This window comes from Sciurus carolinensis, chromosome 10, assembly GCF_902686445.1.
Source record: "Sciurus carolinensis chromosome 10, mSciCar1.2, whole genome shotgun sequence".
Taxonomy (NCBI): Eukaryota; Metazoa; Chordata; class Mammalia; order Rodentia; family Sciuridae; genus Sciurus; species Sciurus carolinensis.
The window spans coordinates 89934766-89960024 of record NC_062222.1 but is presented as its reverse complement, the minus strand read 5'-3'; the positions used below and the strand labels follow the sequence as shown (position 1 = coordinate 89960024).

At 33.2% G+C, this 25259-nt stretch overlaps 1 protein-coding gene across 1 annotated transcript in view; it reads right to left on the bottom strand.

The window, feature by feature from the left end:
- The window catches only part of Tecrl (trans-2,3-enoyl-CoA reductase like), a 115339-nt gene that overhangs the window by 36887 nt on the left and 53193 nt on the right, over positions 1–25259 (bottom strand). The window contains exons 3-4 of the mRNA XM_047565717.1: positions 7499–7543; positions 1388–1491 (exon numbers count right to left, since the gene is read on the bottom strand). Coding sequence (XP_047421673.1) covers positions 1388–1491; positions 7499–7543 — 149 coding nt within the window. The remainder of the gene's footprint in view (positions 1–1387; positions 1492–7498; positions 7544–25259) is intronic.

Genomic DNA, 25259 nt, shown 5'->3' with positions numbered 1-25259 from the left:
CTTCAAAGGAAAAGCTCAAAGCACTATGAATAACAATGCTGGTTTTTAATGTTGGCAAAAAGGAAAGCCACTTTGAAAAGAAAATATGAAAAATAGTGACATTATGAACACAGAAAGTAATTAGAAACAAATCTTCCAAATTTAAACAGTACACATAAAAGAATGTCCTATGTGAAAAAAATTTAATTGAAAAATTAAAATGCACTATTCTGTATATACCACTGTCAAAATTATTTATCAGATCAACTTTCTCTACCTCTGTTACTAAAAATCTTATAGTATTTTCTCTTGCTGTTGAAACTTCTTCCTCATTTGGTCACTTGAGAGTAACTCAGAGTTTGTGGATGATCATCAAGTATTTTTACTTTTTAGGTCTTTATATCCTTTATTGTAGTCTTCATTCTTCTAATCCCATTGAAGTCAATTGTGGCCATTTTGAGAGCTCATATTATCCCCCAACAGAAACAAAGGAATCTCTCAAAAGCTGACAGAAATATTACTTCTTCATTCTCAGAGTTTCCTGAAGTCTTCCCTCTGCCTGAGAATCTCCCTTTTCACTGAATATTCTATCCCTTCCCTTTCCATGATCAAAAGGGTCTTTGATATCCCTAGACTCCTATAAGGCAAAAAAAAGTAAAGAGATACTCTCCAGCTGACAAAGCATAGGGGAAATAGAGGTGAGGCCTCAGGTCAGAAGGTGGATGTAGTGTATATATGTATATACACAGACACACGTATTTCCTCTATTAAAACATGGATTCCTTCCTCCTTCCTTTCCTTCTTCCCTTCCTTCTTTCCCTCCCTTTCCTTTCCTTTCCTCCCTTTCCTTTCCTCTCTTCCTTCTTCCCTCCCTCCCTTCCTTCCTTCCTTCCTTCCTTCCTTTCTTCCTTCCTTCCTTCCTTCCTTCCTTCCTTCCTTCCTTCCTTCCTTCCTTCCTTCTCTCTTCTCTTCTCTTCTCTTCTCTTCTCTTCTCTTCTCTTCTCTTCTCTTCTCTTCTCTTCTCTCCTCTTCTCTCTCTCTCTCCCTCTCTCTCTCTCTCTCTCTCCAGAGAATGGATTTAACCCCAGGGGCACTCTACCACTGAGCTACAGCCCCAGATCTTTTTATTTTTAATTTTGACACAGGGTCTCACTAAGTTGCCAAGACATGCCTCAAACTTGGGATCCTCCTGACGCAGTCACTGGGACTAAGGTGTGTGCCACAGCATCTGGCCATGAATTTCTGTGCTCCAATTTTTTACTAGAGCTTTGACCACTGATTATATTAAGAACATAGAATTAAAAATACCATCCAGTACAATATTTTGTGTCATTATTTGAACTAATGTCAATATGTGACTTAGAGCAAAACGTGGGACACGTATATTGCATTTTAAGTTGACACTTACCGTGGTCCAGCTGACTTGCTGACCTAGGTCTGTAAAATAGAGTGTTACAATAGAGGAAGTTGCAACACTTTGAATTGTGATGTAGTCTCTCAAAAAAGGTCCACCTAAAATAAAAACAACAAGAACATACTATTTAAATACAATTTGAAGACATAATGATGAATATTTCCTTAATTTCAAACCAACAAATACAAAGAATTGATTTTATATAGAAATTAAAATGCATAATAAACTTTCAAATTGAAAATAAAATGTAAACAATACATTTTATAAAATAAATGTATAGCTACTTTACAAACACACTAACATTCCCAATGCTATCTAACCAAAACATAATCTATATTAGCTATTCTATTATTTATGACAAAATGTAGTATTAGGACCTAATCAAATAAGATATAAAATTTTTATAGATATTAATAAAACAGTCCCAAATATTATCTAAATGATTTTATTCTAAGAAAAATTAGATGAAGTCCAGTGGCCACTAATAAGCATGAGGGGAGTGGCATGATTTCTCTTTTTAAAGATCACTCAGTGAGGAAAATGGGAAGAAGGGGATCAGAGGAGATTATTGGGGAGTCACTGAAAAATGAACAAGCAGCAGATGATGTTCATTTGGATTAAGGTGGTAACTGATGAAATATTCATGAATTATTAATTCCAGATATATGTTAATTACAGAGCATGTTAAACTTGCTGACAAAATGGTTGAGAGGAGAGGATTCAGTGAGATAAAACAGTTCTTACATTTTTGATTGAGTATGTATTATTATCTCATTAGCTGACAAGAAGAAGACTGACAAAGGAGTGGAATTTAGTACTGAAAATTGAGAGTTCTATAAGTGTATGTTACATTTTTGATATCTATTAGTTATTCAAGAAAGAGTTTTCAAGTAAGCAGCTGGATGGATATCTGAAGATATTTGCAAGTCATTAACATTTAAAGTCATGGAGTTTGATTGGATTGTTTACAAATTCAGTTAGAAAGTGATAGAGTGGAAACGGACTGAACTCTCCAGCCCTGCAGGATTCCGACTAGCAAGAGGAAGACATCCCAAAAGTTACTGAGAAGGACACTCATTAAATAGGTACCAAATACACAGAACTCATGTCTTAGAAGAGGCAAACATTCCATTCATAAAAATAAACACCAGACAAGTCTGAAATATGTGTATTGAAAGATATGTACATAAATGTCATTTATAGCATTATTGGTAATAGCAAAAATTGGAAAAGAGCTTAATGTTCCTTAAAGAGATGAGATAAATGTATTTTATTTTATTCAAAAGAATGTATATTATGGAGGAAAAAAACAGAAGTGGACTAGAGTCACATGTACTAAATGGTTAAATCTCACAGGTATAATGCTGGTATTTTTGTTACTATAATTGCTATTATTTATATTATACTTTGTAGTACTACACGATTTATAATGTCCCTATCATGAACAGTTCTCATTATATTCTCTATTTTGAAAGAAGCAGAAAAATGTTAATTTGAGTCTACCATGAGATGATTTTAAGAATTTCAAATGTTTATTTATATCCACAGTCACAGGTTATTTAAAATAAGTTAAAATATATAGTTGTTGTATATTATACTTAAAGGTAGTAATTTGATAAATCCAAGTTTAATAGCCAGAGAATTTATTTATTAATTTTTATATATCTTCTATTTTTATATTTCTGGTAGTTGTAAAATTGTATTGATGATTTTGAACCCTGAGAACTTGACAAATAGAGAAAATTAATGCAGGGTATCCCATTAGTCTCAAAAACGATAATCTATTTTGAAATAGGAGAGTTTGGATTGGAAAATGTAGAAATCCAATTTTCTTAATTTAAAATTTTTTTATTAATAAATTATAGTTCTAAATTACATTGGTGTATGACACAAGCATGTTATGTAATTTGCTTTAATTCAGTACCTACTACTTCTCATTTCTCTCTCCCCCTCCTTCCCCCTGTTCCCTTTTTTCTACTCTACTGGTCTTTTCTCTATTCATTTATAGGGTTCTTTTTTTTTTTTTTTAATAGTGCATTATGGACATACATTGAAGTGAAATTCACTATGGTATACTCATATATGTAAATAGGATAGTTTGGACAATTTCATTCCACCATTCTTCCCTTTTCCCATCCTTCCTCCTTCCCCCTCAATCCCCTCTTCTACTCCATTGTGTTCTCCTCTATTTTTATGGGAATCTCCCTCCTCCTACTTTTTCCCCCTTGTTTTACACTAAACTTCCACATATGATTTTTAACATTTCACCCTTTACTTATTTCGCTTAGCACGATGTTCTCCAGTTCCATCCATTTACTGGCAATTTCACAATTTCATTCTTCTTTATGGTTGAGTAAAACTCCACTGTGTTATTTACCACATTTTCTTTATCCATTCATTCATTTATGGACAGGCACCTGGACTAGATTCATAGCTTGAATAGCCAGAGAATTTACATGGGAATAATAATGTTTATAATTCTCTAGGTACTCTAATGAGGACCATTTTACAGTTACATTTTAAAAATCTAATTTAAATGTGTATATATATACACGTTTATACACACCCACTCACACACACACATACACACACACATACACACATAAAATTGGTATTTCCTCAAAAATGTGAATATAGCTCTGATTTGTGCTTAGAAAATGTATGTGTTAGGCAGATTTTTAGCATATATCTGTAAGATTCCTGTCCTATGTATTATTTCTGGGATTCTGACCATGATAGACACTACTTTTTTGACTAGATTATGTTACTTGGCTTTAGCAAAGACAATTATTCAGGTGGTTCTGATCTAATCATGTGAATTTTTAAATTTATGTATAGAGATCAGAAACAACAATTCAGAGATTCAATATGTTAGAAAGATTGTGCCACTGCTAGTTTGAAGACAGAGAGGGGCACATGTCAAGGCTACTGGTGGCCTCACAGAACAGATAGAAACTTTACCACCTGACATCCAGCAATTAAACAGGAGATTCTCTCATACAATTGCAAAAAAACAAACAAACAAATAAAAGAACAAATTTAAAGAACATACGAACTTTTCCAACAACATGAATGAAGATGGAAGGGGATTTTGCTAAAGGGTCTTCAGTTGGGAATTCAGCTCCACCAACACTTTGTTTACAGGTCTAACTGATCCTGAACAGAGACTGCAGCCATACAGTGGTCTCAGTCTAATAAAAGGGAATTGCTCTGAATTGCCAAATTTGTGGTAATTTGTAACACAGCCATAAAAAAGTTAATAAAACATGAACCAAGATAAAGAATTTGATAACTAAATGGTTGATAATTCTGTGAAAATTATAATATAGGAAAGAGAAAATACTAATAAGGAAAAAATTCTGATGATTTGTATCACTTGAAAGTGTACAACACACTTTTCAACACACATTTATTGGCACTCTTAGGAAAAGGATTAGTTTTTACTCCTCTATCATCCTTGTCAATTTTAGGGGCACATTGACCTTCTGTTTTTAAAATGTTCCATTAATTCAACATTTTGAAAAAAAAAAAACTGACAAAATCCAAATATATTATATATCACATCACTCTTAGATTTAGGAATCAGGACACTTGTCCTTGGCCTCCCACAGCCATGCCCCTATTCAGAGGGAGAAAAATATGTGGGATCAACAGAACATGTCTAACTGGAGATACTGCCACTCCTTCTAGATCATAATTCAGTAAGTTATGGGTCTCACATTTCCTGCACATATTAATTCAAGCATATATTTGTCTTTGGATATTCCCTCAGGAATGGGACAGACTCTGGACTGAATATCCCTAAACCTACAGGTATCTCAAGGCTGTTGTAGTTTATGCTGTGTGGATACATTTTTGGTATTGTTGGAGCTAGTTCTGGGAAGAGAATAAAATTCAATTCTATCCATGTTTTAACTGTTTTGTGTAGCAATCCAATACCACTAATAATTAGAAATTCAAACCAGTCTTTTCAGCTCATTATGAAGTATGTTATTAAGGTAACAAAACAACATATTTTACTTATCGGTTTGTATGACAGATTTATTGTAATAATTACTGTAATCTTTACCATCCCCATAATCCATATTATTCGCAGCATGACTCTAGTTTCCTCATGGACAGTAGGCATCTACTTCCCCACCCTCAAATATAAACTGATAACTTGCTTTGATGAACAGAATGTGAGGCAGGTGATCTTTTGCCAACAGTTCCAAGGCTGGGGGGAAGGGAGAAGTGGAGGTTCACTGAATTGGACAGAGGGGAAACATGGGGAAGGGAGGAAGGATGGGAATGGGAAAAACAGTAGAATGAATCAAACATAACTTTCCCATGTTCATATATGAACACATGACCAGAGTAACTCCTCATTGTGTACAGTCAGAGTATGGGACGTTATACTCCATGTATAGGATGTGTCAAAATACATTCTACTGTCAGGTATAACTATAAAGAAAAAATTAAAAAACTGAAAAAAATGTCAAAGTTTGCTAAATCTTGTTGATGCTTCATACGAGGTGATTGCTCACAAAGCAATTTATTCTGGTAAATACATTCTGGGAGCAAACTATTTTTCTGATTGCTTTCTTTGTTTTAGTGTTATTATTTATTTTCTTCATAATATAATTGTTTATTATTATGATTGGTGAAATATGTAGCATGCAACAATCATTGCATGCTTTATAAACATAATTTTATAGAACACTTAAAAAAGACTTAAATTCTTTATTAGTTTCACCTTAAAAAAAGAAGATTTGTAGATAGGTAACTATAAAAGTCAAGGTTAAAATCCTAAAGTTACCCAAATAAACTTTTCGTTGCAATGATACTCTGATCTTTCAGTTTGTTGACTTTTGCCAAATACCTTATCATATTCCTATCCGAGGACCTATCAAACACTTATACCTTGGTCAGACCACATCCTAGTATACTCAATCAGGTAAATAAATGTGAGGAAAAACAAAAATGTCACATTCACTATAAAAGTTGAACTAACAAATTTCTCAGTCCTTATAGTGTCCTTCAAATTGCAGTTACATTTCACATTGATATCTTTAGCACTCTTGGAGGGCATTCTCTATATAAGAGTCAACTTTAGAAAGCAGTACAACTGTGTCATTTCATGTATGTACTAGGCTCTGTGGAGGCAAACATAAAGTAGATGATGATTTTGATTTTTAAGCTCTAGAAAGGTGGGAATTTTACTTGAATAAACAAGAATGATTCAGAGACTACCAAGGTTGTGACTTCTGAGAATGTCATGGATCCTTGTATGTTTAATATACAGGTCTCATAGAAAGAGGTAATGTTTAAAAAAAATCAATAAAAACAAACAACATCTTTGAGACATATAAGGAAATCTTCATTTGTCTTTTGGTGCCAGTCATAGCCGGAAGTAGACAGCCTGAGTGTCAGCAAAAGCACTAGAAAAAAATTTGATATATTATTTAATGGAAATATTAAAAAATTACAACTACACAAATGTTTCTTGTAAATTTACTATTAATATTAAGGACTTTGTCTCCCTTACACTATCTCCCACAAAAGAAAAAAGTACATTCTAACCACAGCTTTCATTAAAATTAAAAATTCCAAATTTTAAATCAAGTTGATCCAAGGTCAGTAATGATGATCCTTAAGTAAGACCCATTTTTAAATTTATTGAAAAATCCCCAGAGAGAATGAGTTTGAAATTCTGAGAAACTCCAAGTTTAATAGTGGATATCATATTTCTCCTCCAAGTTCACTTATTTTGCCTCCCATTACTTTGCTTTTTCTATTTTATGACGGCAGAAAGAAAAAAAAAAATATTCAAGGAGTTAAGCATTATCCCTGAGAATATATCAAAGGACAGTAAAATGAAAGTGTATAGCAGTTAACACTTACAAGACAGAAAGATTTTAGTTTAGATCCTGTGTCTCGTGTTCAGAAACAGTGAATATGTAAGAAACGGCTCTTTGAGACTAAAATTCCTCATTTATAAAAATGAAGCACTTGTTGAAAAGGTATAATATTTCCATATGCACACTAAGTAATAAATATGAGACACCGATGGTAGAAAAATGATTCTAAATTTAAATAAATGGATCAGTGAAAATTATTTCTTACCACATTCTAGCTGTAGTCCAACTCGAGAAGGATACCACTTTGGACCTATTCAATGAAAATTAACATGTAATTATCAGAAAACCATAAAAATAGCTTTAAAATCTAACAGCAGTCATTGAAACACAGATCACATCTTGGAAAGTGAATAAATGTTGGGACTAATGACACGTTAACTAACTCAGGCTGACTCCTTACTCCCTGGCGAGTGAGCAAGATCAAGACCTCAAAGGCGGTTTCAAAGGTTAGTGATGATAAATGGGACAACCATCAGGGATTGGTTAACAACAGTTTGGCAAAGGTGATCAGCTGTGCTTGCCATATAGTCCTATGGGACTCTCACCTGCGTGAATCCCCCATGCCTTGTTGACCTTTAAGCTAATTGGTTCCCGCCTAACCTTCACCCTACATGAAAGCTGTGTGATTTCCTCAATAAACGAGATTCCTGCTGTGCCTCCTGACTGACAGACCTCCTGGCACTGGTGTGTTTCCTTTGCCACCAACACTCATCATCCTGCTTGGCTCCTATTCTCCTCAGGCGGGTCCTGAGGAGGTACATCAGACCTTGTTGCCCGATAGGGAGCAACAAATAAAATGATGATTATACATACTGTGGCAAAAATGGAAATATTAGCTACCTTTGGCAGTGTGCTGACCAGTAGTGGTGGAGAGTGAATAGAAAAAAGAGAGTTTTCGGTTGGCAATTTTCTACTTTTAATGTTGGTACTGGTTACATTGTTGAGTTCAGGCTACAGACATATACCAATCTGTGTGACCTAAGATTTATGCACTTTATGTAAATTGTTATTCAGTAAAGAACTTAAACATGTTTATTTAAAACTGGAGACCTTTGATCTCGTTTGAAATTTGTCTAACTTGGCATGTGAAAATGGGTTATCTTCTCTACAGGAGTAAGGTTCTCTATCAGAAGAATATGTACTAACAACTTCTTTTTATAAATGTTTTTAGTTGTTGATGGATATTTATTTATTTATATGAGGTGCTGAGAATCAAACCCAGTGCCTCATGCATGTTAGGCAAGCATTCCACCACTGAGCAACAAACCCTGTATAACAACTTCTAATATCATGATTGTATTGTAAGAATATTGTAGGAAATATAATTTTAGTATCTTATCTTTATTCCATTATTACCAATAATGCTATTATAATAATGCTATCTGTACAGAATCACCAAAACTTCATTATTATACACAGCCATAATGAAAAGTTGATTCACAACTGCTATTTGTTTTTCTTAAAATAAATTACATAGCATTATTTTAAAATCTCTATTGAAAATTCACTTAACTTTGAGATTCAATGTTAAACAAATGTATATGTTGTATAATAAATTAAAAAGAACTCTATCTTCAAAGGAATGTTCCACAATTATAATCTTTATTTTCAAAATATTACCTTCTGTCAGTGAGAATGATGATAATGGGTTATAACTAGAGTGTAACAATCATTTCTCCCTGAATTTACTAAAAAAAGACAACTTACCCATAAAAGTTGTCATAGGAAAAGTAACTCATATGGCAAAAATTACAACCACAAGTTACATATGATTTGGGATTACTTCTGTTAACAAAATTTTGGAATAATGTGACAGGCACATTTTGTTGTTTTTTTTTAAGAAAATATTCAGAGAAAGGCATTTTATTTTTACTTTCTGTTTGTATTTACTAATATAATACTATTATTTATATAACCATTTTTTGTTTTGGAATGTATGCTAGTATTATTGGATCAAAAATATTTTAAAATAACTTTGTTACAATGAAAATCTAATGTCAAAGAAGATAAAATACACATTAATGCAACAAAGAAGTCAACAGTTTCAATTGAGTTTGTTAGCAAACTATGGGTATTGAACAAAATGTAAATTTTATAAGAATCCATTTATATTTGGTAATAATAACTGAATAGTTATAATGGGTGTATATAAGCTGTCAATTTTTGTTTATTTTAATAATATCCATTTAAGATATTTTCCAGAGCACTTTATGAGGCTTTTTATGATGGAAATATCAAATAAGAAGTATCATTGTAGGTGAATAAAACTGTCTATGAACTACACGAGTAACTACTTAGGTTGCTTGTTGGGATGAGGTGGATTAGGCTAAAGAAAATAAAGGAGGAAAGATAATTTATAAAATATAAAAGAAAGTATGTTACAGAAGGGTTATTATCATGTTTGAATAGTTTAAAAGGTTATTTGTAATGCTGTTTACTTTGAAGTTGGACAACTGGCTTACAGATAAATGATGACTATATGAAGTATCTCCAATGATATGATAGGATTTTATAACACTATAGGTGTTGAACTTGATTTGTATAATTGCTACCATATTGTAAACTTAGATTTTTAATGGTATTGAAGTTTTAATGGTATTGAAGTTTTCATATCATCCTGTAATAATATTGCAAATAAGTTATGTCTTGCTATAATTCAAATATATTTATTTTAATAAGGTCATTATATCCAATGAGCCATTTAGAGAGGCAATTAATATATGTAAAAGGATATATAGGTACGTATAGTATTGTATATTTTTTAAAAGATAAAGAATGTGGAAAAATACATACAAATGAATATATAATCAGACATTTATACAAAAGAAAATTTATATTTTAGAATCATATCAGGAATAATAGAATGTAAAATAAGTGTGTACACAAAGACTTAGACACTAAGTCAGTGTCTTAAACATTTTCACTGTACAAAGATGAACAAAGGAAAAAAGTTGATGAGCAACTGATACTGACAAATACTGGAGCAAACATGGTGCATCTCAATTTTAATGAACTTTTATCTTATCAAAAGCAATTTCATTAATAACATGTTAAGTAAACATGGATAGGAGACTATTTGTATAGAAAAAATTTTTTAAAATTTCTTTAGTTCATGAAATGAATATCATTCCATATAACTTCCTAAATTGACCCAAAATAATTGGAAGTGTAACTGAAAACCAATTATGAGCCTGATAGCAGTCAAATGCATTCAAATGACACCCTGAATTAATTGTCCTCTTGTAAGGTAAGTAAACAAGTTAAAAGCAAAGGATGAGCAAATTCAAGGTACTATGAACATGAAGAGAAACAAATTAATTTATTTTACAGAAAATAAATGGTAATAGTCTTCTTGTGTTTAAATTTGACTTTATACCTACTGTTTGACTCAACATTTTAAAGGTAATAAGCAAGAAACTATCAAGAGCAAATGTCAAACATAATAACTGAGCTTGCAATGTGCCTTTTCATGTAATGATTCTGAAGTATTGCATATAATTTATTTAAAGAAGAAAAGATTTGGAAGAAAATCAAAAATAAGTTTTAAAAGCAAAAAAAAATTGTTAAATTGAATAAAGATAGTCTTATTCAAAAGAACATCCTTATGGTTAGCTGGAAGAAAGAACGTTCTGGAGCAAGGTAAGAATTTCCTAAAAAGACACAAATAGTTAACACTGGTTTTCTTTCACAGATATGTATAATATCTGTATTTAAAGACTAGCATAGCATGAATTCCTACATTTGGTGGGATAGTGGAATAAAAACTCTTAAGATAGATATTACTTTAAAACAAATCTCTTTCTGTATTTAAAAATAATACTGAGAAAAGTTTTTACATTTTCTTCATCAAGAACACATTTATGTTTTAGGGATAGTGTTTATGTTTCTGAAAGAAAAAAAGAACTGTTTCCTCTCTCATCTTCAAAAATAACTAACATAGTTTAATGTAAACCAGCACCAATAAAACACGTATTATTTTGCTGACCTTGAAATGAAAAAGCATCTGCTAGAAAGTTTTCTACTACAAACTTCTCAAGCAAGAAAGACAAGGTGCTATAACACTGTATAATCAGCAATTGCAGAAGAGGATTTCTGTGGAAGAATAAAGAAATTGGTTCTAAAAATGCAAAATTTTAAAGCTGCATAAACAAATACTCAGAATTATGAAATTAAAAGAGGATGAAAAGAAGAGGCATAAAACAAATTCATATCTCAATATATACAAGGCACAAATAAGAATTATGTGGGAGGAAAAGAACATACAGAGTACAACTGAACTATTTCCTTAGTTTATAGACAATTCATTTACCTAATTACTCACTGTCATCTAAGGAAGTATCAAGATTGATCACAATGACTACATGCCATTTCCTTCGGACAGCATCAGTTATCCAAATCTTCCTGAGCATCCATTAGCACAGTGACACTCTTCCTAATTTTATTTGCAAAACTACTGATCAGACCTGATTGTTCACTTCTCCAGGCCTTTTAAGACTTTTCCAATGTACTTTAAAGCACTCCTGGTTTGAAATCTGTTATAAACTTCTAAATCACCAAATTCCATTCAATATTTCCTTGCTGTAATATAAAAGTTCTTTTCATCTTCTTGAACCAGCTTTCATTACTCATGACAAATCCACTCAATTGTGCATCAGAAAGTGTACTAGGAGTTCTCTTGCAGTCAAATCTTGCCCCCAAACATTTGCTCTCCATTCTCTTTGTGGAATGCACATCACCAGAACTCACAGTTTACTTGTATTCTTGTTGCCATCTCTTATGGTCTCATCTTTCCACCTCAATGATTCATGACTTAAGTTCAGAATAGTCTCTTTGCCACTACTTACATAACAATGTTTGTGATTTCAGCATCTTTTTAATTTCAATCACTTATATACTAGATTACTCAAATTCAGTCTCTGCTCTGTCAGTCTTTCCCAGAGTCTTACACTAAACAAGTCCTATCCCTCCAAATACACATTCTGAACATCTCTACCTTCTCATGATTGTCATCCTTTCTTCCTGTTTACTTATGTTAACATTTTTCTCTCAAATGTTCTTAAATTATTCATGGAATGTCTAGAAATTATTTTCACTATGAAAAACTTCTCATTTCTCCAAAATTTCACACTATTCAAGGTTAAATTCTAGGATTGTTACCCAAAATGACACCTGGGGCCGGGTCTATGGCTTTGTGGTAGAGTATTTGCCTGGCATGTGTAAGGTACTGGGTTTGATCCTCAGCACCACATAAAAATAAATAAATAAAGGTATTGTGTTCATCTACAACTAAAAAATAATTTAAAATAAATAAATAAAATAAAATGATGCCCTGACAAATAGACCTTCCTAGTTTGTCCTATTTCCTTATGTTTCACTAATTGGCAATCCTGACTCCAGTTAAGCTCAACTGTTCCATCTCTGAATTAATGAACCACTTCTACACAGGGGGCATTTGATACAAAGACAAAGTCAATTCCAGTGTTACCAGGCAGTTATAGTTTCCCTCATGTTGCTTTTGAGCTTTCTCTCTGACATTATTTTATGTTCAGTTAAAATGTTTAATGTCCATTTCAAATGATTGTGCAACCTTTACGAGAACAGGCACTCCTGAACATTTTGATCACCAGTTAGAAGATTGCCTCACATTGGAATGGGTGATTTTATGAGATTCAAATAAATATCCAGCCTTCTTTTAAAGAGATAGAAGAAGTTATATAAAAACCATGGTATTAATTAAATATGAGATTAGTTATTCGTAGTAAATCATTTCCCCATCTAAAGATTCAGTGAGTCTATGGACATTTCTGGTCTTGACTTATCTCTTAAGAAAATGATTTGCCTGTTGCCTTATATATTTTGGAGAAATAACTTTTATGATTTTTTATTCATTAAGCAAAATAAAAGCAAATATGATGGATAGCAAAGTTATCTCACACTTAGGGATATTGTGAGATTAAATGAGATAAAGTTCAAATTATCAAAACCTATAAGCTCATTAAGGTATGTCAACAACATTAGTTTATTATTTGTATTTTTTATATTTTTATTTGTATTTTTACTAAACATAATATATACATTTTTGAAGTTTCTTTTTGAAAAATCAATGAAAATAACGGGTAATAAAAATAGAATAAAGAGAAAATAACTTAAAATCTTTACAACTCTGAATTATGATCAGTAAAAATAATAGTAGTTACAATAAAAATTCCAGGAATGTTTAAAATGTTATTAATAAAATAATACCTGAAAAACCTAAATTTTTGTCTTTTTAAAATAAAAAAGTAGAAGGGTAAAGGAAATTATGCAAGAAAGAGTTTCCACTGCTAAAATTAACAAACAAGGGTAAAATAGATAAGAAACATTTTCAAGCCAGAGTAGAATGGATTTCCAAACCAAATCTGGTAAGAAATGAATGTCATGATATAGTGTTTTTTAATAGTCTACATCTTCATCTGTGTTGCATAGCTGGTGTTCAGCTAGTGTTATTTCTTGTTAAAAAAATGATACCATGCTAAAAATATGGGTTTCAAAATTATAAATTCCACATTATGTTGATTCCATTATTGTATTTATCAATCATATGGGAGCTAATAACTATTACAGGAAATAAAAGCAAACATTATAATAGAGAAGAAATGATCTGACAGTACAAAGCAGATGTACAACAGGAAAAAAAATCAAAGAAACATTTCCTACCTACTCTAAATTATCTGTTAAGTGGACTTTTTATTTTTGACTGCCACTAATACAAATATGTGTGGACATCTGCTCATACACACATACACACATACACAGGGAAAGTTTATTTAAGGCATTCTTTCCAGGCAAATTCACTGGTTTACAAAAATAAATTGTATTCATCTAATTAGCTAAATGTTTTTAAATGTAAAATAATTCCTGTCACAAATTATCTAACAGTTTTTTATGTCATAAAAGTATATTTTGCTTACAGAATATTTCTGAATGATTTTTGATAAAAAAAATTGTCAGGAGTTGAACATTAATTATAAACTTTAACAACCATAGAGAAAAAAAAGTAGGAAGTGGACAAAATGTCATGGTTTGTAGAGAGCACTTTATCCTTTCCAGCTGTGGAAACATATTTTTCTCAAATCCTGGGGACATAAATCTTGTAAGAAAATAGATCTTATCCCTTAATGCTAGTAGATAAGAAGAGATAGTGTATTCCTAAACACAGCGCTGTTTGAATAAGTATTTATGGAATGTAAACCAATTACCACTAACAACTAGGATGGAAAAAATGTAGCAAAATCATAAGTGAAAATCCAGATGTATAACACTGTACATCAATATAAACTATGTGTATGTGTGTATGTATTTATATATGTGTATGTATATATATGTGTGTATATATTTATATATTTAGACATAATCTGTACTAAAATTAGCTAAAAGATTCTCTATCTCTATATACCTACATCAGTACAGTCTTAGATAAATAAATTTGTTTTAATTTTTGATATAAGAATATAAAATTTGAAATTATAAGTGCAATATGAAAATTCTGTCCTAACAGAAATAAATCAAATATAAAGCATTTATATAAATAATGTTCATTTTATTCAGATTGGAAATTAGACTGAGTTGAAAGACTTTGTAGTTGTTTACTATTCAAATTCGCAAACATTTTTGGTGAATTTTGGAAGCAGTGCCTGCAGTTTCAAGTGTATTGTAAAGCATAGCTCCTAGCTAAAACTTAATGGCTTGGAGATTTTGAATAAAACTAAATAGCAAACGCATAAGACCAACCATGGTGTTCGACAAACAGCAACTGGTAGGAAAAAAAAAAAGAAAATAGTAATTACAATCTCAAAATGCCCAAGAAGAACTTCTATTTTCTATATTGCTTTTTATATTGTCCTAGAAAAGTGACATTTATTATTTTACACACTTAGACTAAGATAGCCCCTGAAAAAGACAAAGATTTTCTAAGCCACAAGTAGATGCAAGTTAAAGTCCTCTTGAAGGGGCCTTAGTTATGTCCATGTCCTACAGTCAGTGAAAAGGAATGAGACCTACCAATGAATTCAGAATCCTCATGATGCCACCAGTCACCAGAGGAAACACAGAAATCTGTCTTCCCAGCATCTTGGGGTGGCTGAGGTTTATAGTAATGGCAATTCTGATGTGTATGGATTAAGGAATGCTCAGTTCACTCCTAAAATATCATTTCAAGGTATGTCTTTGAAAATGACATACAGAAAGAAAAGATTAACATTTGAATCAGCAGACTGAGTAAAGAACTGGACAGGTATCATCTGATCTACTGAAGGCCCACACAGAACAAAATAGCAGAGGAAGGGTAAATTTGGTCTCAACTTCAGCAGGGCATATATCTCTTCTGCACTCAAATTCTGACACTCCTGGTTCTTGAACATTTTATATTTGTATCCAAATTACACCATTGTCTCTACTAGTTCTTAAGACTTTGGATTTGAACTAGAACTATCCCCCTTGCTTTCTTACATTTCCAGATTGTTGATGGAAGACAGCAGATCACTTATTCCAAAATCACATGAACCAATCCTTCATGATAATATCCTTTTATATTCATCTTTCTCTATAGATCCTATTAGTGCTATTTCTATGGAAAATCATGAGTGATGCACACAGTAACTAGCGACCCTGTGACCTGGTAGATATGGAATTACTTTTACCATGGACCCTGGTACTGACATAATCCTGACAAAGCTCTGGAAGATGATAAAGTATATCATAGCTCCTGAAAGTTTCTCACATAGCTGACACTGATTGGGAAACCTGCCAGTGCAGATCAAGTTCAAATTCCTGCTGAGTGCTCTCAAAGACACTCTTAGAGATCTTTTCTAGTTTGCATTATTTTATTGAATAATAAGAGAGTTCATTCCTGCCCTTCTAAAGCCTTTATCCTGTGTGAATTTTCTGGTATTATATGAGCTTAGAGATGTAGCACAATCATCTCCAACATTGGTTTTACACACCATGTTTTTCTCCAATGTAGATTTTCCACTACAGAAAAATTAGCAGTTGCAGCTGATTGCTTTTATTTTTGCTCAGCTTTTAGTCCTTTTCCCCCAATATAAAAGTTATCCATATACTGGATGTACCTATTTGACTACTGGTCTGCAAGTTCCTCTCAGCCTCCCTGCACATGAAAGACTCATCCCACATATAGTCTCTGAAGTCTTCACAAATCGGAGACCTTGCCTTTTTTCCTTCTGAAGTATTTCTCTTTTCTCCACCTTGTTGTTTACCAAAATGGTAAAAATTTTGTTGACCATTAAACTCTCCAGTGCACTCGCTCCTGCTGTTTCTGCCTAGGGTGTGTTCTCTGACACTTCAGGGGTGAAAAATAACTTCCAAACCAGAACATGTATTTGGGGCCCTGCCTCTGCCTAGACAATACTTGCAAAAAAAGTCCAGTTTGTAAAGAGGCCTCCTCATCCTCTACTATGCCAACAGTGAAAGCCAAAGTGCAACATTGTCCAGATCTCTGATCCACATTAAGGACCTCCCATTTCTTCTGAAAATAGTACATGGCCACATCATCAAAAGGCAAGTTCTATACCCCATTGTCTCCATTGCATCACTACTCTTATATTTTTAGTTATTCTGAAGTCAAATAAGAGTTATCCAAACCCAGGAACTATGATAACACAGGAAATGTGATACTGTAAGAAATAATCTCATGAAGTGAGATAACTAACAGGAGGGTAGTTTATACAGTGTGGAAATATTGGCCAAAAGGGTGACTCATGTGCCAGAGACAGAGAAGAATTGAGATTCTATCACACTACTCAGAATGATGTGCAACTTAAAACTTGTGAATTATTAATTTCTGGAATTTTTCTCTTAATGTTTTCACACAGAGCTAACTAAAACTGCAGGAAGTGAAACTAAAGATATGATAGATCCTAAAGGTAACATGATACTGTGATGGGGAGTTTGAAGAGACATATAATAGTGGGTCCAATAAGATAGAATCCTAACATTTCTGGAAGGCCAATTTCATTCCACAAGCAAATCCCATTATTGAAGATATGGGATTTACATGCAAAGAATGATAGCATAGTTGAAAGCAAAATGACTACTCAGAAAATTAAATAGAAGCTAATTCTTAAAATAATGTTTTTTCCGATGTATTTCTAAAATAACTAAGACACTACTTGAGAAATTTTGAAATATTTAGCATTATTTAATGAATACATAGTATCTTTTAAAATTTTGAATACAAGAAGAAATTAAGCTTCTACCTTTTGCATAGAAACAGGATTTGCTTTGAGTTACTGTTGTATAGTATCTATATTGCACAAAACTATACATTAAGGAAAGGAAAACCAGATTAGAATATAATTAATTAATTAATTAATTAATTAATTTCAGTTTAGTGCAGAAAAAATATTGTGGTAGTTTTGTTTTCTCACCATGAAAAATGATTGACAGAAGAGCAGTGGTTTTACATTTGAATTATCCTATTTCTCATTTTTCATTATAATATTTTCAAAAAATTTTCATGTAGACACCAACTCTGGGAAAAGTAGATAGAATAAGCAATTATATTCCTTTTAATAAGAGATCAAATTATATAACTAATGTGGTCAAACACTATCACTGATTTTTCTGTGAAGATACTTTTGTGGATGAGAACAACTCACAAATAGGTGGATTTTGAATAAATCAGATTGCAATCTGTAAAGTGGGTGGGACTCATGTGGTCATTCAATGTCCCTGAGAAAGAAGGAATTCTGCCATCAACCAGCCCTTGATTTCAAACTGCAATTCTTCCCTGAGTCTCCAGTCTGGTGGCCTAGTTCATTAGTTTGGATTCTCCAAATCTCCACAATCCAGTGAACCAATTCCTAATAATCTCTTTAACTATTGCAGTGAGTATAGTTGGAATGGTTATAAAATCTCCTGTGACTTGGTCATTTTAAAAATCAGTTTTAATCAACTATTCAGCTGGAAATTTATATATGTGGACTACTAATACAGATTTTAAATCCCTTAAGCTAAAGTAAAATTAGCATATAATTTTTTTTAAGCTAGAATAAAATTCAAGATGCTTAGAAAACAATGTATATACTTATTTAACTCATTCCAAAATGATGAGATTTGACTCTGGAGTACCAAAGATAAAAGCATGCGAGGCACTATTCACTCTATATTTGAAAGACATCATGGATTCTAGATGATTCCAAGGATAAAGAGTAAATTGTCTCACTACAGTGTTCCCATCCAAAAACTAAGACATAACTATTTTGTTCTTGGTCTCAGACCAATGTTTAAACAAATATTGATAGAATAATTATAACTATTTTTTAAAACTGATGATTTCCTGGTTCAAGAATGATCAAATGGAACACACATTCCATCACTTCAAGGAACTCACAGTGTAACTAAAGAGACACAAACAATTCAAATATGGTTTGAGTGCATCAATGAAAAGATTACATAGACCTCAAGGCAGATGGCACTATCTCTATTGGAGAAGTTAGTGAACTAAGCTGTTTTAAAATGGAGTTCTGAGTAGAATGCAAACTATATTTCAAGAGGGACAGATGAGTAGATAAATAGATAAACAAAGATAAATAGTATATATATATTGGGGGAGCCATACGGCTTTGATAATAATGTTGCCCTTCTCAGATGAAGATGCTTAAGCTGAGAAGATTTCAGTGATCTTTTTCAAGGAAATTTTATTGTTCTTGATATAATAGATTAAGTAAATGTTATTTTTCACCTAAACTTTGATCAAATAAATCATCCTGTCTTCTAAAATATCTGGATTTTAAACAAATATCCTTCTATATTAAAATGAACCCTTCTTGGAAATCAGTGTACATAGTTAACTCATTTCAAAACTGACATTTGACTTTGAGGTAGCAATGACAAAAGCAATGGTAAGCACTTTTTCATTTTATATTTGAAATTATGTATGTATTCAAAATGATTATTTTCAAATTAAAGTGAACAAAATTCTTGTAAAGTAGTACTGTCAATCAATAAGAACACAACAATAAAAACGTAAAGAGTTCAATATATCATATTTTCAATAAGAACTCCAAATACGCTAGGCATGGTGACACATACCTATAATCCCAGCACCCCAGGAGGCAGAGGCAGGAAGATAGTGAGATGAAAGCCAGTCTAAGCAACATAGCAAGGCCCTAAGCAAATTAGCAAGAACGCTTCTCTAAATAAAAAAGTGAAAAGGGCCGGGAATGTGGCTAACATGTTAAGCGTCCCTGGGTTCAATCCCTGCTACAAAAAAAACAAAACAAAACAAAAAAACAAAACAAAACAAAACAAAAAAACAGAATTATCCCAGGCTTAGAATATTATTTTACAAAATATTGATTCAGAATAATTTTCTAGAATGTATTTTGGGGGTCCAGCAGTATAACTTATTAGAAGGATGAATTTTAGAATCTAGATTTAATAATAAATATTCATCATAATGAATGTAGTATATGAAAGTCTTTCAGGAAATTTAATGATTTTCTTAAAACATATTTTCATCTATAAGTAGATTGCTGGTTTATAAGTAAAAGTGAAACAAAGAAGAGAGTGAAAAAACTTCCTGTGTAATTCAAAATTAAGAGTGCACTTGTAGTCGTGCAGTGGTTCAGAAGGCAGGAGGATGAAGAGTTGAAGGCCAGCCTCAACAAAAGCAAGGTGCTAAGCCAGTCAGTGAGACCCTCTGTCTCGAATTAAAATACAACATAGGGCTGGGGATGTGGTTCAGTGGTCAAGTTCCCCTGAGTTCAAACCCTGGTAACCCCCCTCCAAAAAACAGACTGTTTTTGTAGCACATAATGCACTTAAAATTGATTTACTATGTGCTTTGCTTAGTAATGAAAGGTGAAAGTACCTGAAGGTGTTTAAGTAACAACTTTTCTCACTGTGTTAATATCATTTATGCTATAAGTATATGAGAAGCATATTTTTTATGATTTGAATTTCTACGTGTTCTTTAGATACTTAGCTAATGACAAAAAAAAAAATTACTTCTGTCTATTACCTCTCTGTTTTTCACAAACTACATATCACAAATGAATAATGTTTCCATTTTAACCTTCGGAGTTCAAGAAAAATGTGAAGACTTTAAGGATAAAATTAATTAAACTATCTGAAAAATACCTCTACGTTATATTTCCCCAAAGCTATTGTATGATCTTGCGTGAGCTCAGGCACATAAAAACTCACAATTCATACCCACTACCCAAAATTTGATCCATGTTTTTATGCATACACAAATTAATATTAGAGTCAAAATATTCTCTTGTCTTCAGAACAGCTTATGTCAAGGTACACAAGCCAAAATAAGCTCTAGAAACTGTCTAATTTGTTTCAATAATTCACTTTTAAACCATAAAATTTTAAATAATAAATGGGTTGTATTTTTATGTTTTTATCTGTTCTTTTTAGATATGCATGACAGTAGGATGTATTTTGACATATTATATATATAAAGATAATAATTTATTCTAATTAGGATCCCATTCTTGCAGCTATACATGATGTACAGTTTCACTGGTGGTGTATTCATATATGAACATAGGAAAGTCATGACCAATTCATTATTCTAATGTCTTTCCTATTCCCATTCCCTGCTCCCTTTCTTCATTGCACTTTGCCCAATTCAGTGAAGTATTCTTCCTCCATCACCCCTTTATTTTGTGTTAGCATTCAGAGAGAATATTTGGCCTTTGGTTTTTGGGGATTGCTTTATTTCACTTAGCAAAATAGGCTCCAGTTCCATCCATTTATTGGCAAATGCCAAAATTTCATTCTTCTTTATGGCTGAGTAATATTCCATTTGTATATCACATTTTTCTTAATCCATTCCTCTGTTGAATCTTAGCTAAAGTGAATTGAGCGGCTATACATACTGATGAGGCTTCCTCATTGTAGTATGCTGATTTTAATTCTTTGGAGTACATATTGAGGAGTGGGATAACTGGATCAAATGGTGGTTCCATTCCAAGTTTTCTGAGGAATATTCATACTGCCTTCCATAGTGATTGCACAAATTTCCAGTCCCACCAGCAATGTATGAGTGTACCTTTTCCCTCACATCCTTGCCAACATTTATGTTTACCTTTATTCTTTTTTTTTTTTTTGTATACAAATGGGATAACTGTTGTTTCTCTGTTTGTACATGGTGTAAAGGCATACCATTTGTGTAATCATAAATTTACATAGGGTAATGTAGTTTGATTCATTCTGTTATTTTTTCCCTTCCCCCCCACCCCTCTCACCCCTCTTTCCCTCAATACAGTCCTTCCTTCCTCCATTCTTGCCCCCCTCCCTAACCCTAACTCTAACCCTAAACACTAACCCCTCCCACCCCCCATTATGTGTCATCATCCACTTATTAGCGATATCATTCATCCTTTGGTTTTTTGAGATTGGCTTATCTCACTTAGCATGATATTCTCCAGTTTCATCCATTTGCCTGCAAATGCCATAATTTTATCATTCTTTATGGCTGAGTAATATTCCATTGTATATATATACCACATTTTCTTTATCCATTCATCAATTGAAGGACATCTAGGTTGGTTCCACAATCTGGCTATTGTGAACTGAGCAGCTATGAACATTCATGTGGCTGTATCTCTGTAATATGCTGATTTTAAGTCCTTTGGGTATAGGCCAAGGAGTGGGATAGCTGGGTCAAATGGTGGTTCCATTCCAAGTTTTCTAAGGAGTCTCCACACTGCTTTCCAGAGTGGCTGCACTAATTTGCAGCCCCACCAGCAATGTAAGAGTGTACCTCTCTCCCCACATCCTCGCCAACACCTGTTGTTGCTTGTATTCTTGACAATCGCCATTCTAATTGGGGTGAGATGGAATCTTAGGGTGGTTTTGATTTGCATTTCTCTTATTACTAGAGATGTTGAACATTTTTCCATATGTTTGTTGATTGCTTGTAGATCTTCTTCTGTGAAGTGTCTATTCATTTCCTTAGCCCATTTGACAATTGGATTATTTGCATTCTTGGTGTAGAGTTTTTTGAGTACTTTATAGATTCTGGAGATTAGTGCTCTATCTGAAGTATGATTGGCAAAGATTTTCTCCCACTCTGTAGGCTCTTTCTTCGCATTGCTGATAGTTTCCTTTCCTGAGAGAAAGCTTTTTAGTTTGAATCTATCTGAGTCATTGATTCTTGCTATTATTTCTTGTGCTATGGGAGTCCTGTTGAGGAAGTCTGGTCCTAAGCCGACATGTTGAAGCTCTGGACCTACTTTTTCTTCTATAAGATGCAAGGTCTCTGGTCTGATTCCGAGATCCTTAACCCATTTTGAGTTTAGTTTTGTGCATGGTGAGAGATATGGGTTTAGTTTCATTCTGTTGCATATGGATTTCCAATTTTCCCAGCACCATTTGTTGAATAGGCTATCTTTTCTCCATTGCATATTTTTGGCCCCTTTGTCTAGTATGAGAAAATTGTATTTATTTGGGTTTGTGTCAATATACACTATTCTGTGCCATTGATCTACCTTTCTATTTTGGTACCAATACCATGCCATTTTGTTACTATTGCTTTGTAGTAGAGTTGAAGATCTGGTATTGCAATACCCCCTGCTTCACTCTTCCTGCTAAGGATTGCTTTAGCTAATTGGGGTTTTTATTCTTCCAGATGAATTTCATAATTGCTTGCTCTATTTCAGTAAGGTACATCATTGGGATTTTAATTGGAATTGCATCAAATCTGTATAGCACTTTTGGTAGTATTGCCATTTTGACAATATTAATTCTTCCTATCCAAGAACATGGGAGATCTTTCCATCTTCTAAGGTTTTTTTTAACTTCTTTCTTTAGTGTTCTGTAGTTCTCATTGTAGAGGTCTTTCACCTCTTTTGTGAGATTGATTCCCAAGTATTTTATTTTTTTCAATGCTATTGTGAATGGGGTAGTTTTCCTAATTTCTCTTTCTGAAGATTCATCATTTATGTATAAAAATGCCTTAGATTTATGTGCATTGATCTTATATCCTGCTACTTTACTGAATTCACTGATAAGATCTAAAAGTTTTCAGGTGGAATTTCCTGGTTCCTTTAAGTATATAATCATATCATCAGCAAATAGGGATAGTTTGAGTTCTTCTTTTCTTATTCATATCCTTTTAATTTCTTTAGTCTGTCTAATTGCTCTGGCTAGAGTTTCAAGGATGATATTGAAAAGAAGTGGTGAAAGAGGGCATCCCTGCCTTGTTCAAGTTTTTAGAGGGAATGCTTTCAGTTTTTCACCATTTAGAATGATATTAGCTGTGGGCTGAGCATAGATGGCCTTTACAATGTTAAGGAATGTTCCCACTATCCCTATTTTTTCTAGTATTTTAAGCATGAAGGGGTGCTGTATTTTATCGAATGCTTTTTCTGCCTCTATTGAAATAATCATGTGATTCTTGACTTTAAGTCTATCGATATGGTGAATTACATTTATTGATTTCCTGATGTTGAACCAACCTTGCATCCCTGGTATGAAATCCACTTGATCATGGTGCACTGTCGGGGTACCCGGGACCCCTGGCCCTAGGTGTGGTAAGGCTAAGATGGTGCTTGGCAGGCTGCCAGTATGGTTGGCTTTTGCACAAACAACTGACATCATTTTGAGGAAGTTCCAGGGATTGGTTGAGTTCCCTCGTGGACAGTGCATGATCACTGCATGTCTGCATTTACTGCCTGTATCTGTTCATGCTCTCCCCTCGTGCTCAAATGCTGATTGGTTACAGTAATGTATATATTGGAGTGTAAGTTCCTCAAAGAAGGAGAACAAAGAAAGAACAAAGAGGAAGGGGGCGCGCGAATAAAGAGCTGAAAAGAACCAGGTGTCGCGTCTCTCTGCGGGCGGGGAGCGCGATCAGGAGAGTGCGAAAAGTGGCGCCGAAACCTGGGAACCCAAGGAAAATTAAAGAGTAAGTTTTTCAATTCAAGACATAAATAGTCCGAGAGTAAGATAGTGAGACAGTCTCGACGTTCGCAGCATTGCGACTAGCTGAAGTAATTAAAAGGTAAATCTATGCAGTGGTACCAAAAGGTGTGTCTAGTGTGTGTTATTGTTGTCCTGTTTGTGTGGGTTGTTCGTGTGCTTGGATTGTTTCTCAGTGTAATAGAATTTAGCCATGGGAACAGAACTGTCTAAGACTGGAATACAACAGCCTCTTAGGGAGTTACTAAAAAGTCATGGAACGCCACTAAAAGCAAAAACAGCTCGAATGTTCCTTGATACCATAGAGAAGGTCTCTCCGTGGTTTTTAAATGAGGGGCTATTAAGTATTCCACAGTGGGAACATAATATAGTAGCCATAGTCCCCACAAGTATTGGGAGATAATTGTTTCATGATTTTCTGCATTCAAACCTAACCTGATTTCTCAACCAGGAAAAAAAGGGTTAAAAAGTCCTGGGTGATCCTCCCTATCCCCTGCCTGGCCTTGTCAAAGCCTGCAATGGAATGTAAACTGCAGCAGTCTCAGCGGGAAGGAGGTGAAGTAACCTGAAGAAAAAAAAAAAAAAAAAAAAAAAAAAAAAGGTGTCCGTTTTAAACTTAACTAACTTATTTTCTAGGATTCTTCGTTTGTTTTGTTTTTCTTTAATGCTGTATTTTTGAGCTCATAATTTTGATCCTGCATACCTAGGTTAATGATTTTTTTTTCTTTTTGATCAGTTCTATTTTTTATTCAACTGAAGTTTTTGAACATCTGTTTCATTGCAATGAACATTTACCTATAAAGTTTCAAGGCCTTTGATTTTATGTTATTTATATGTCGTGCTGTCTAATGTCATGTTTTATCTGCGTCAATACTGAGCGCTCTTAAAATTTAAATTTAAATATGGATCCAAATACTTTTATTCACGTGATTTAAAAGGGTTCAATTTAAATTGGGTAAACTTATAAAAGTAAAATGTCTTTAAAAAATAACTCACAACTCTCTAGGTGGTTAAGCTAATAAAATATT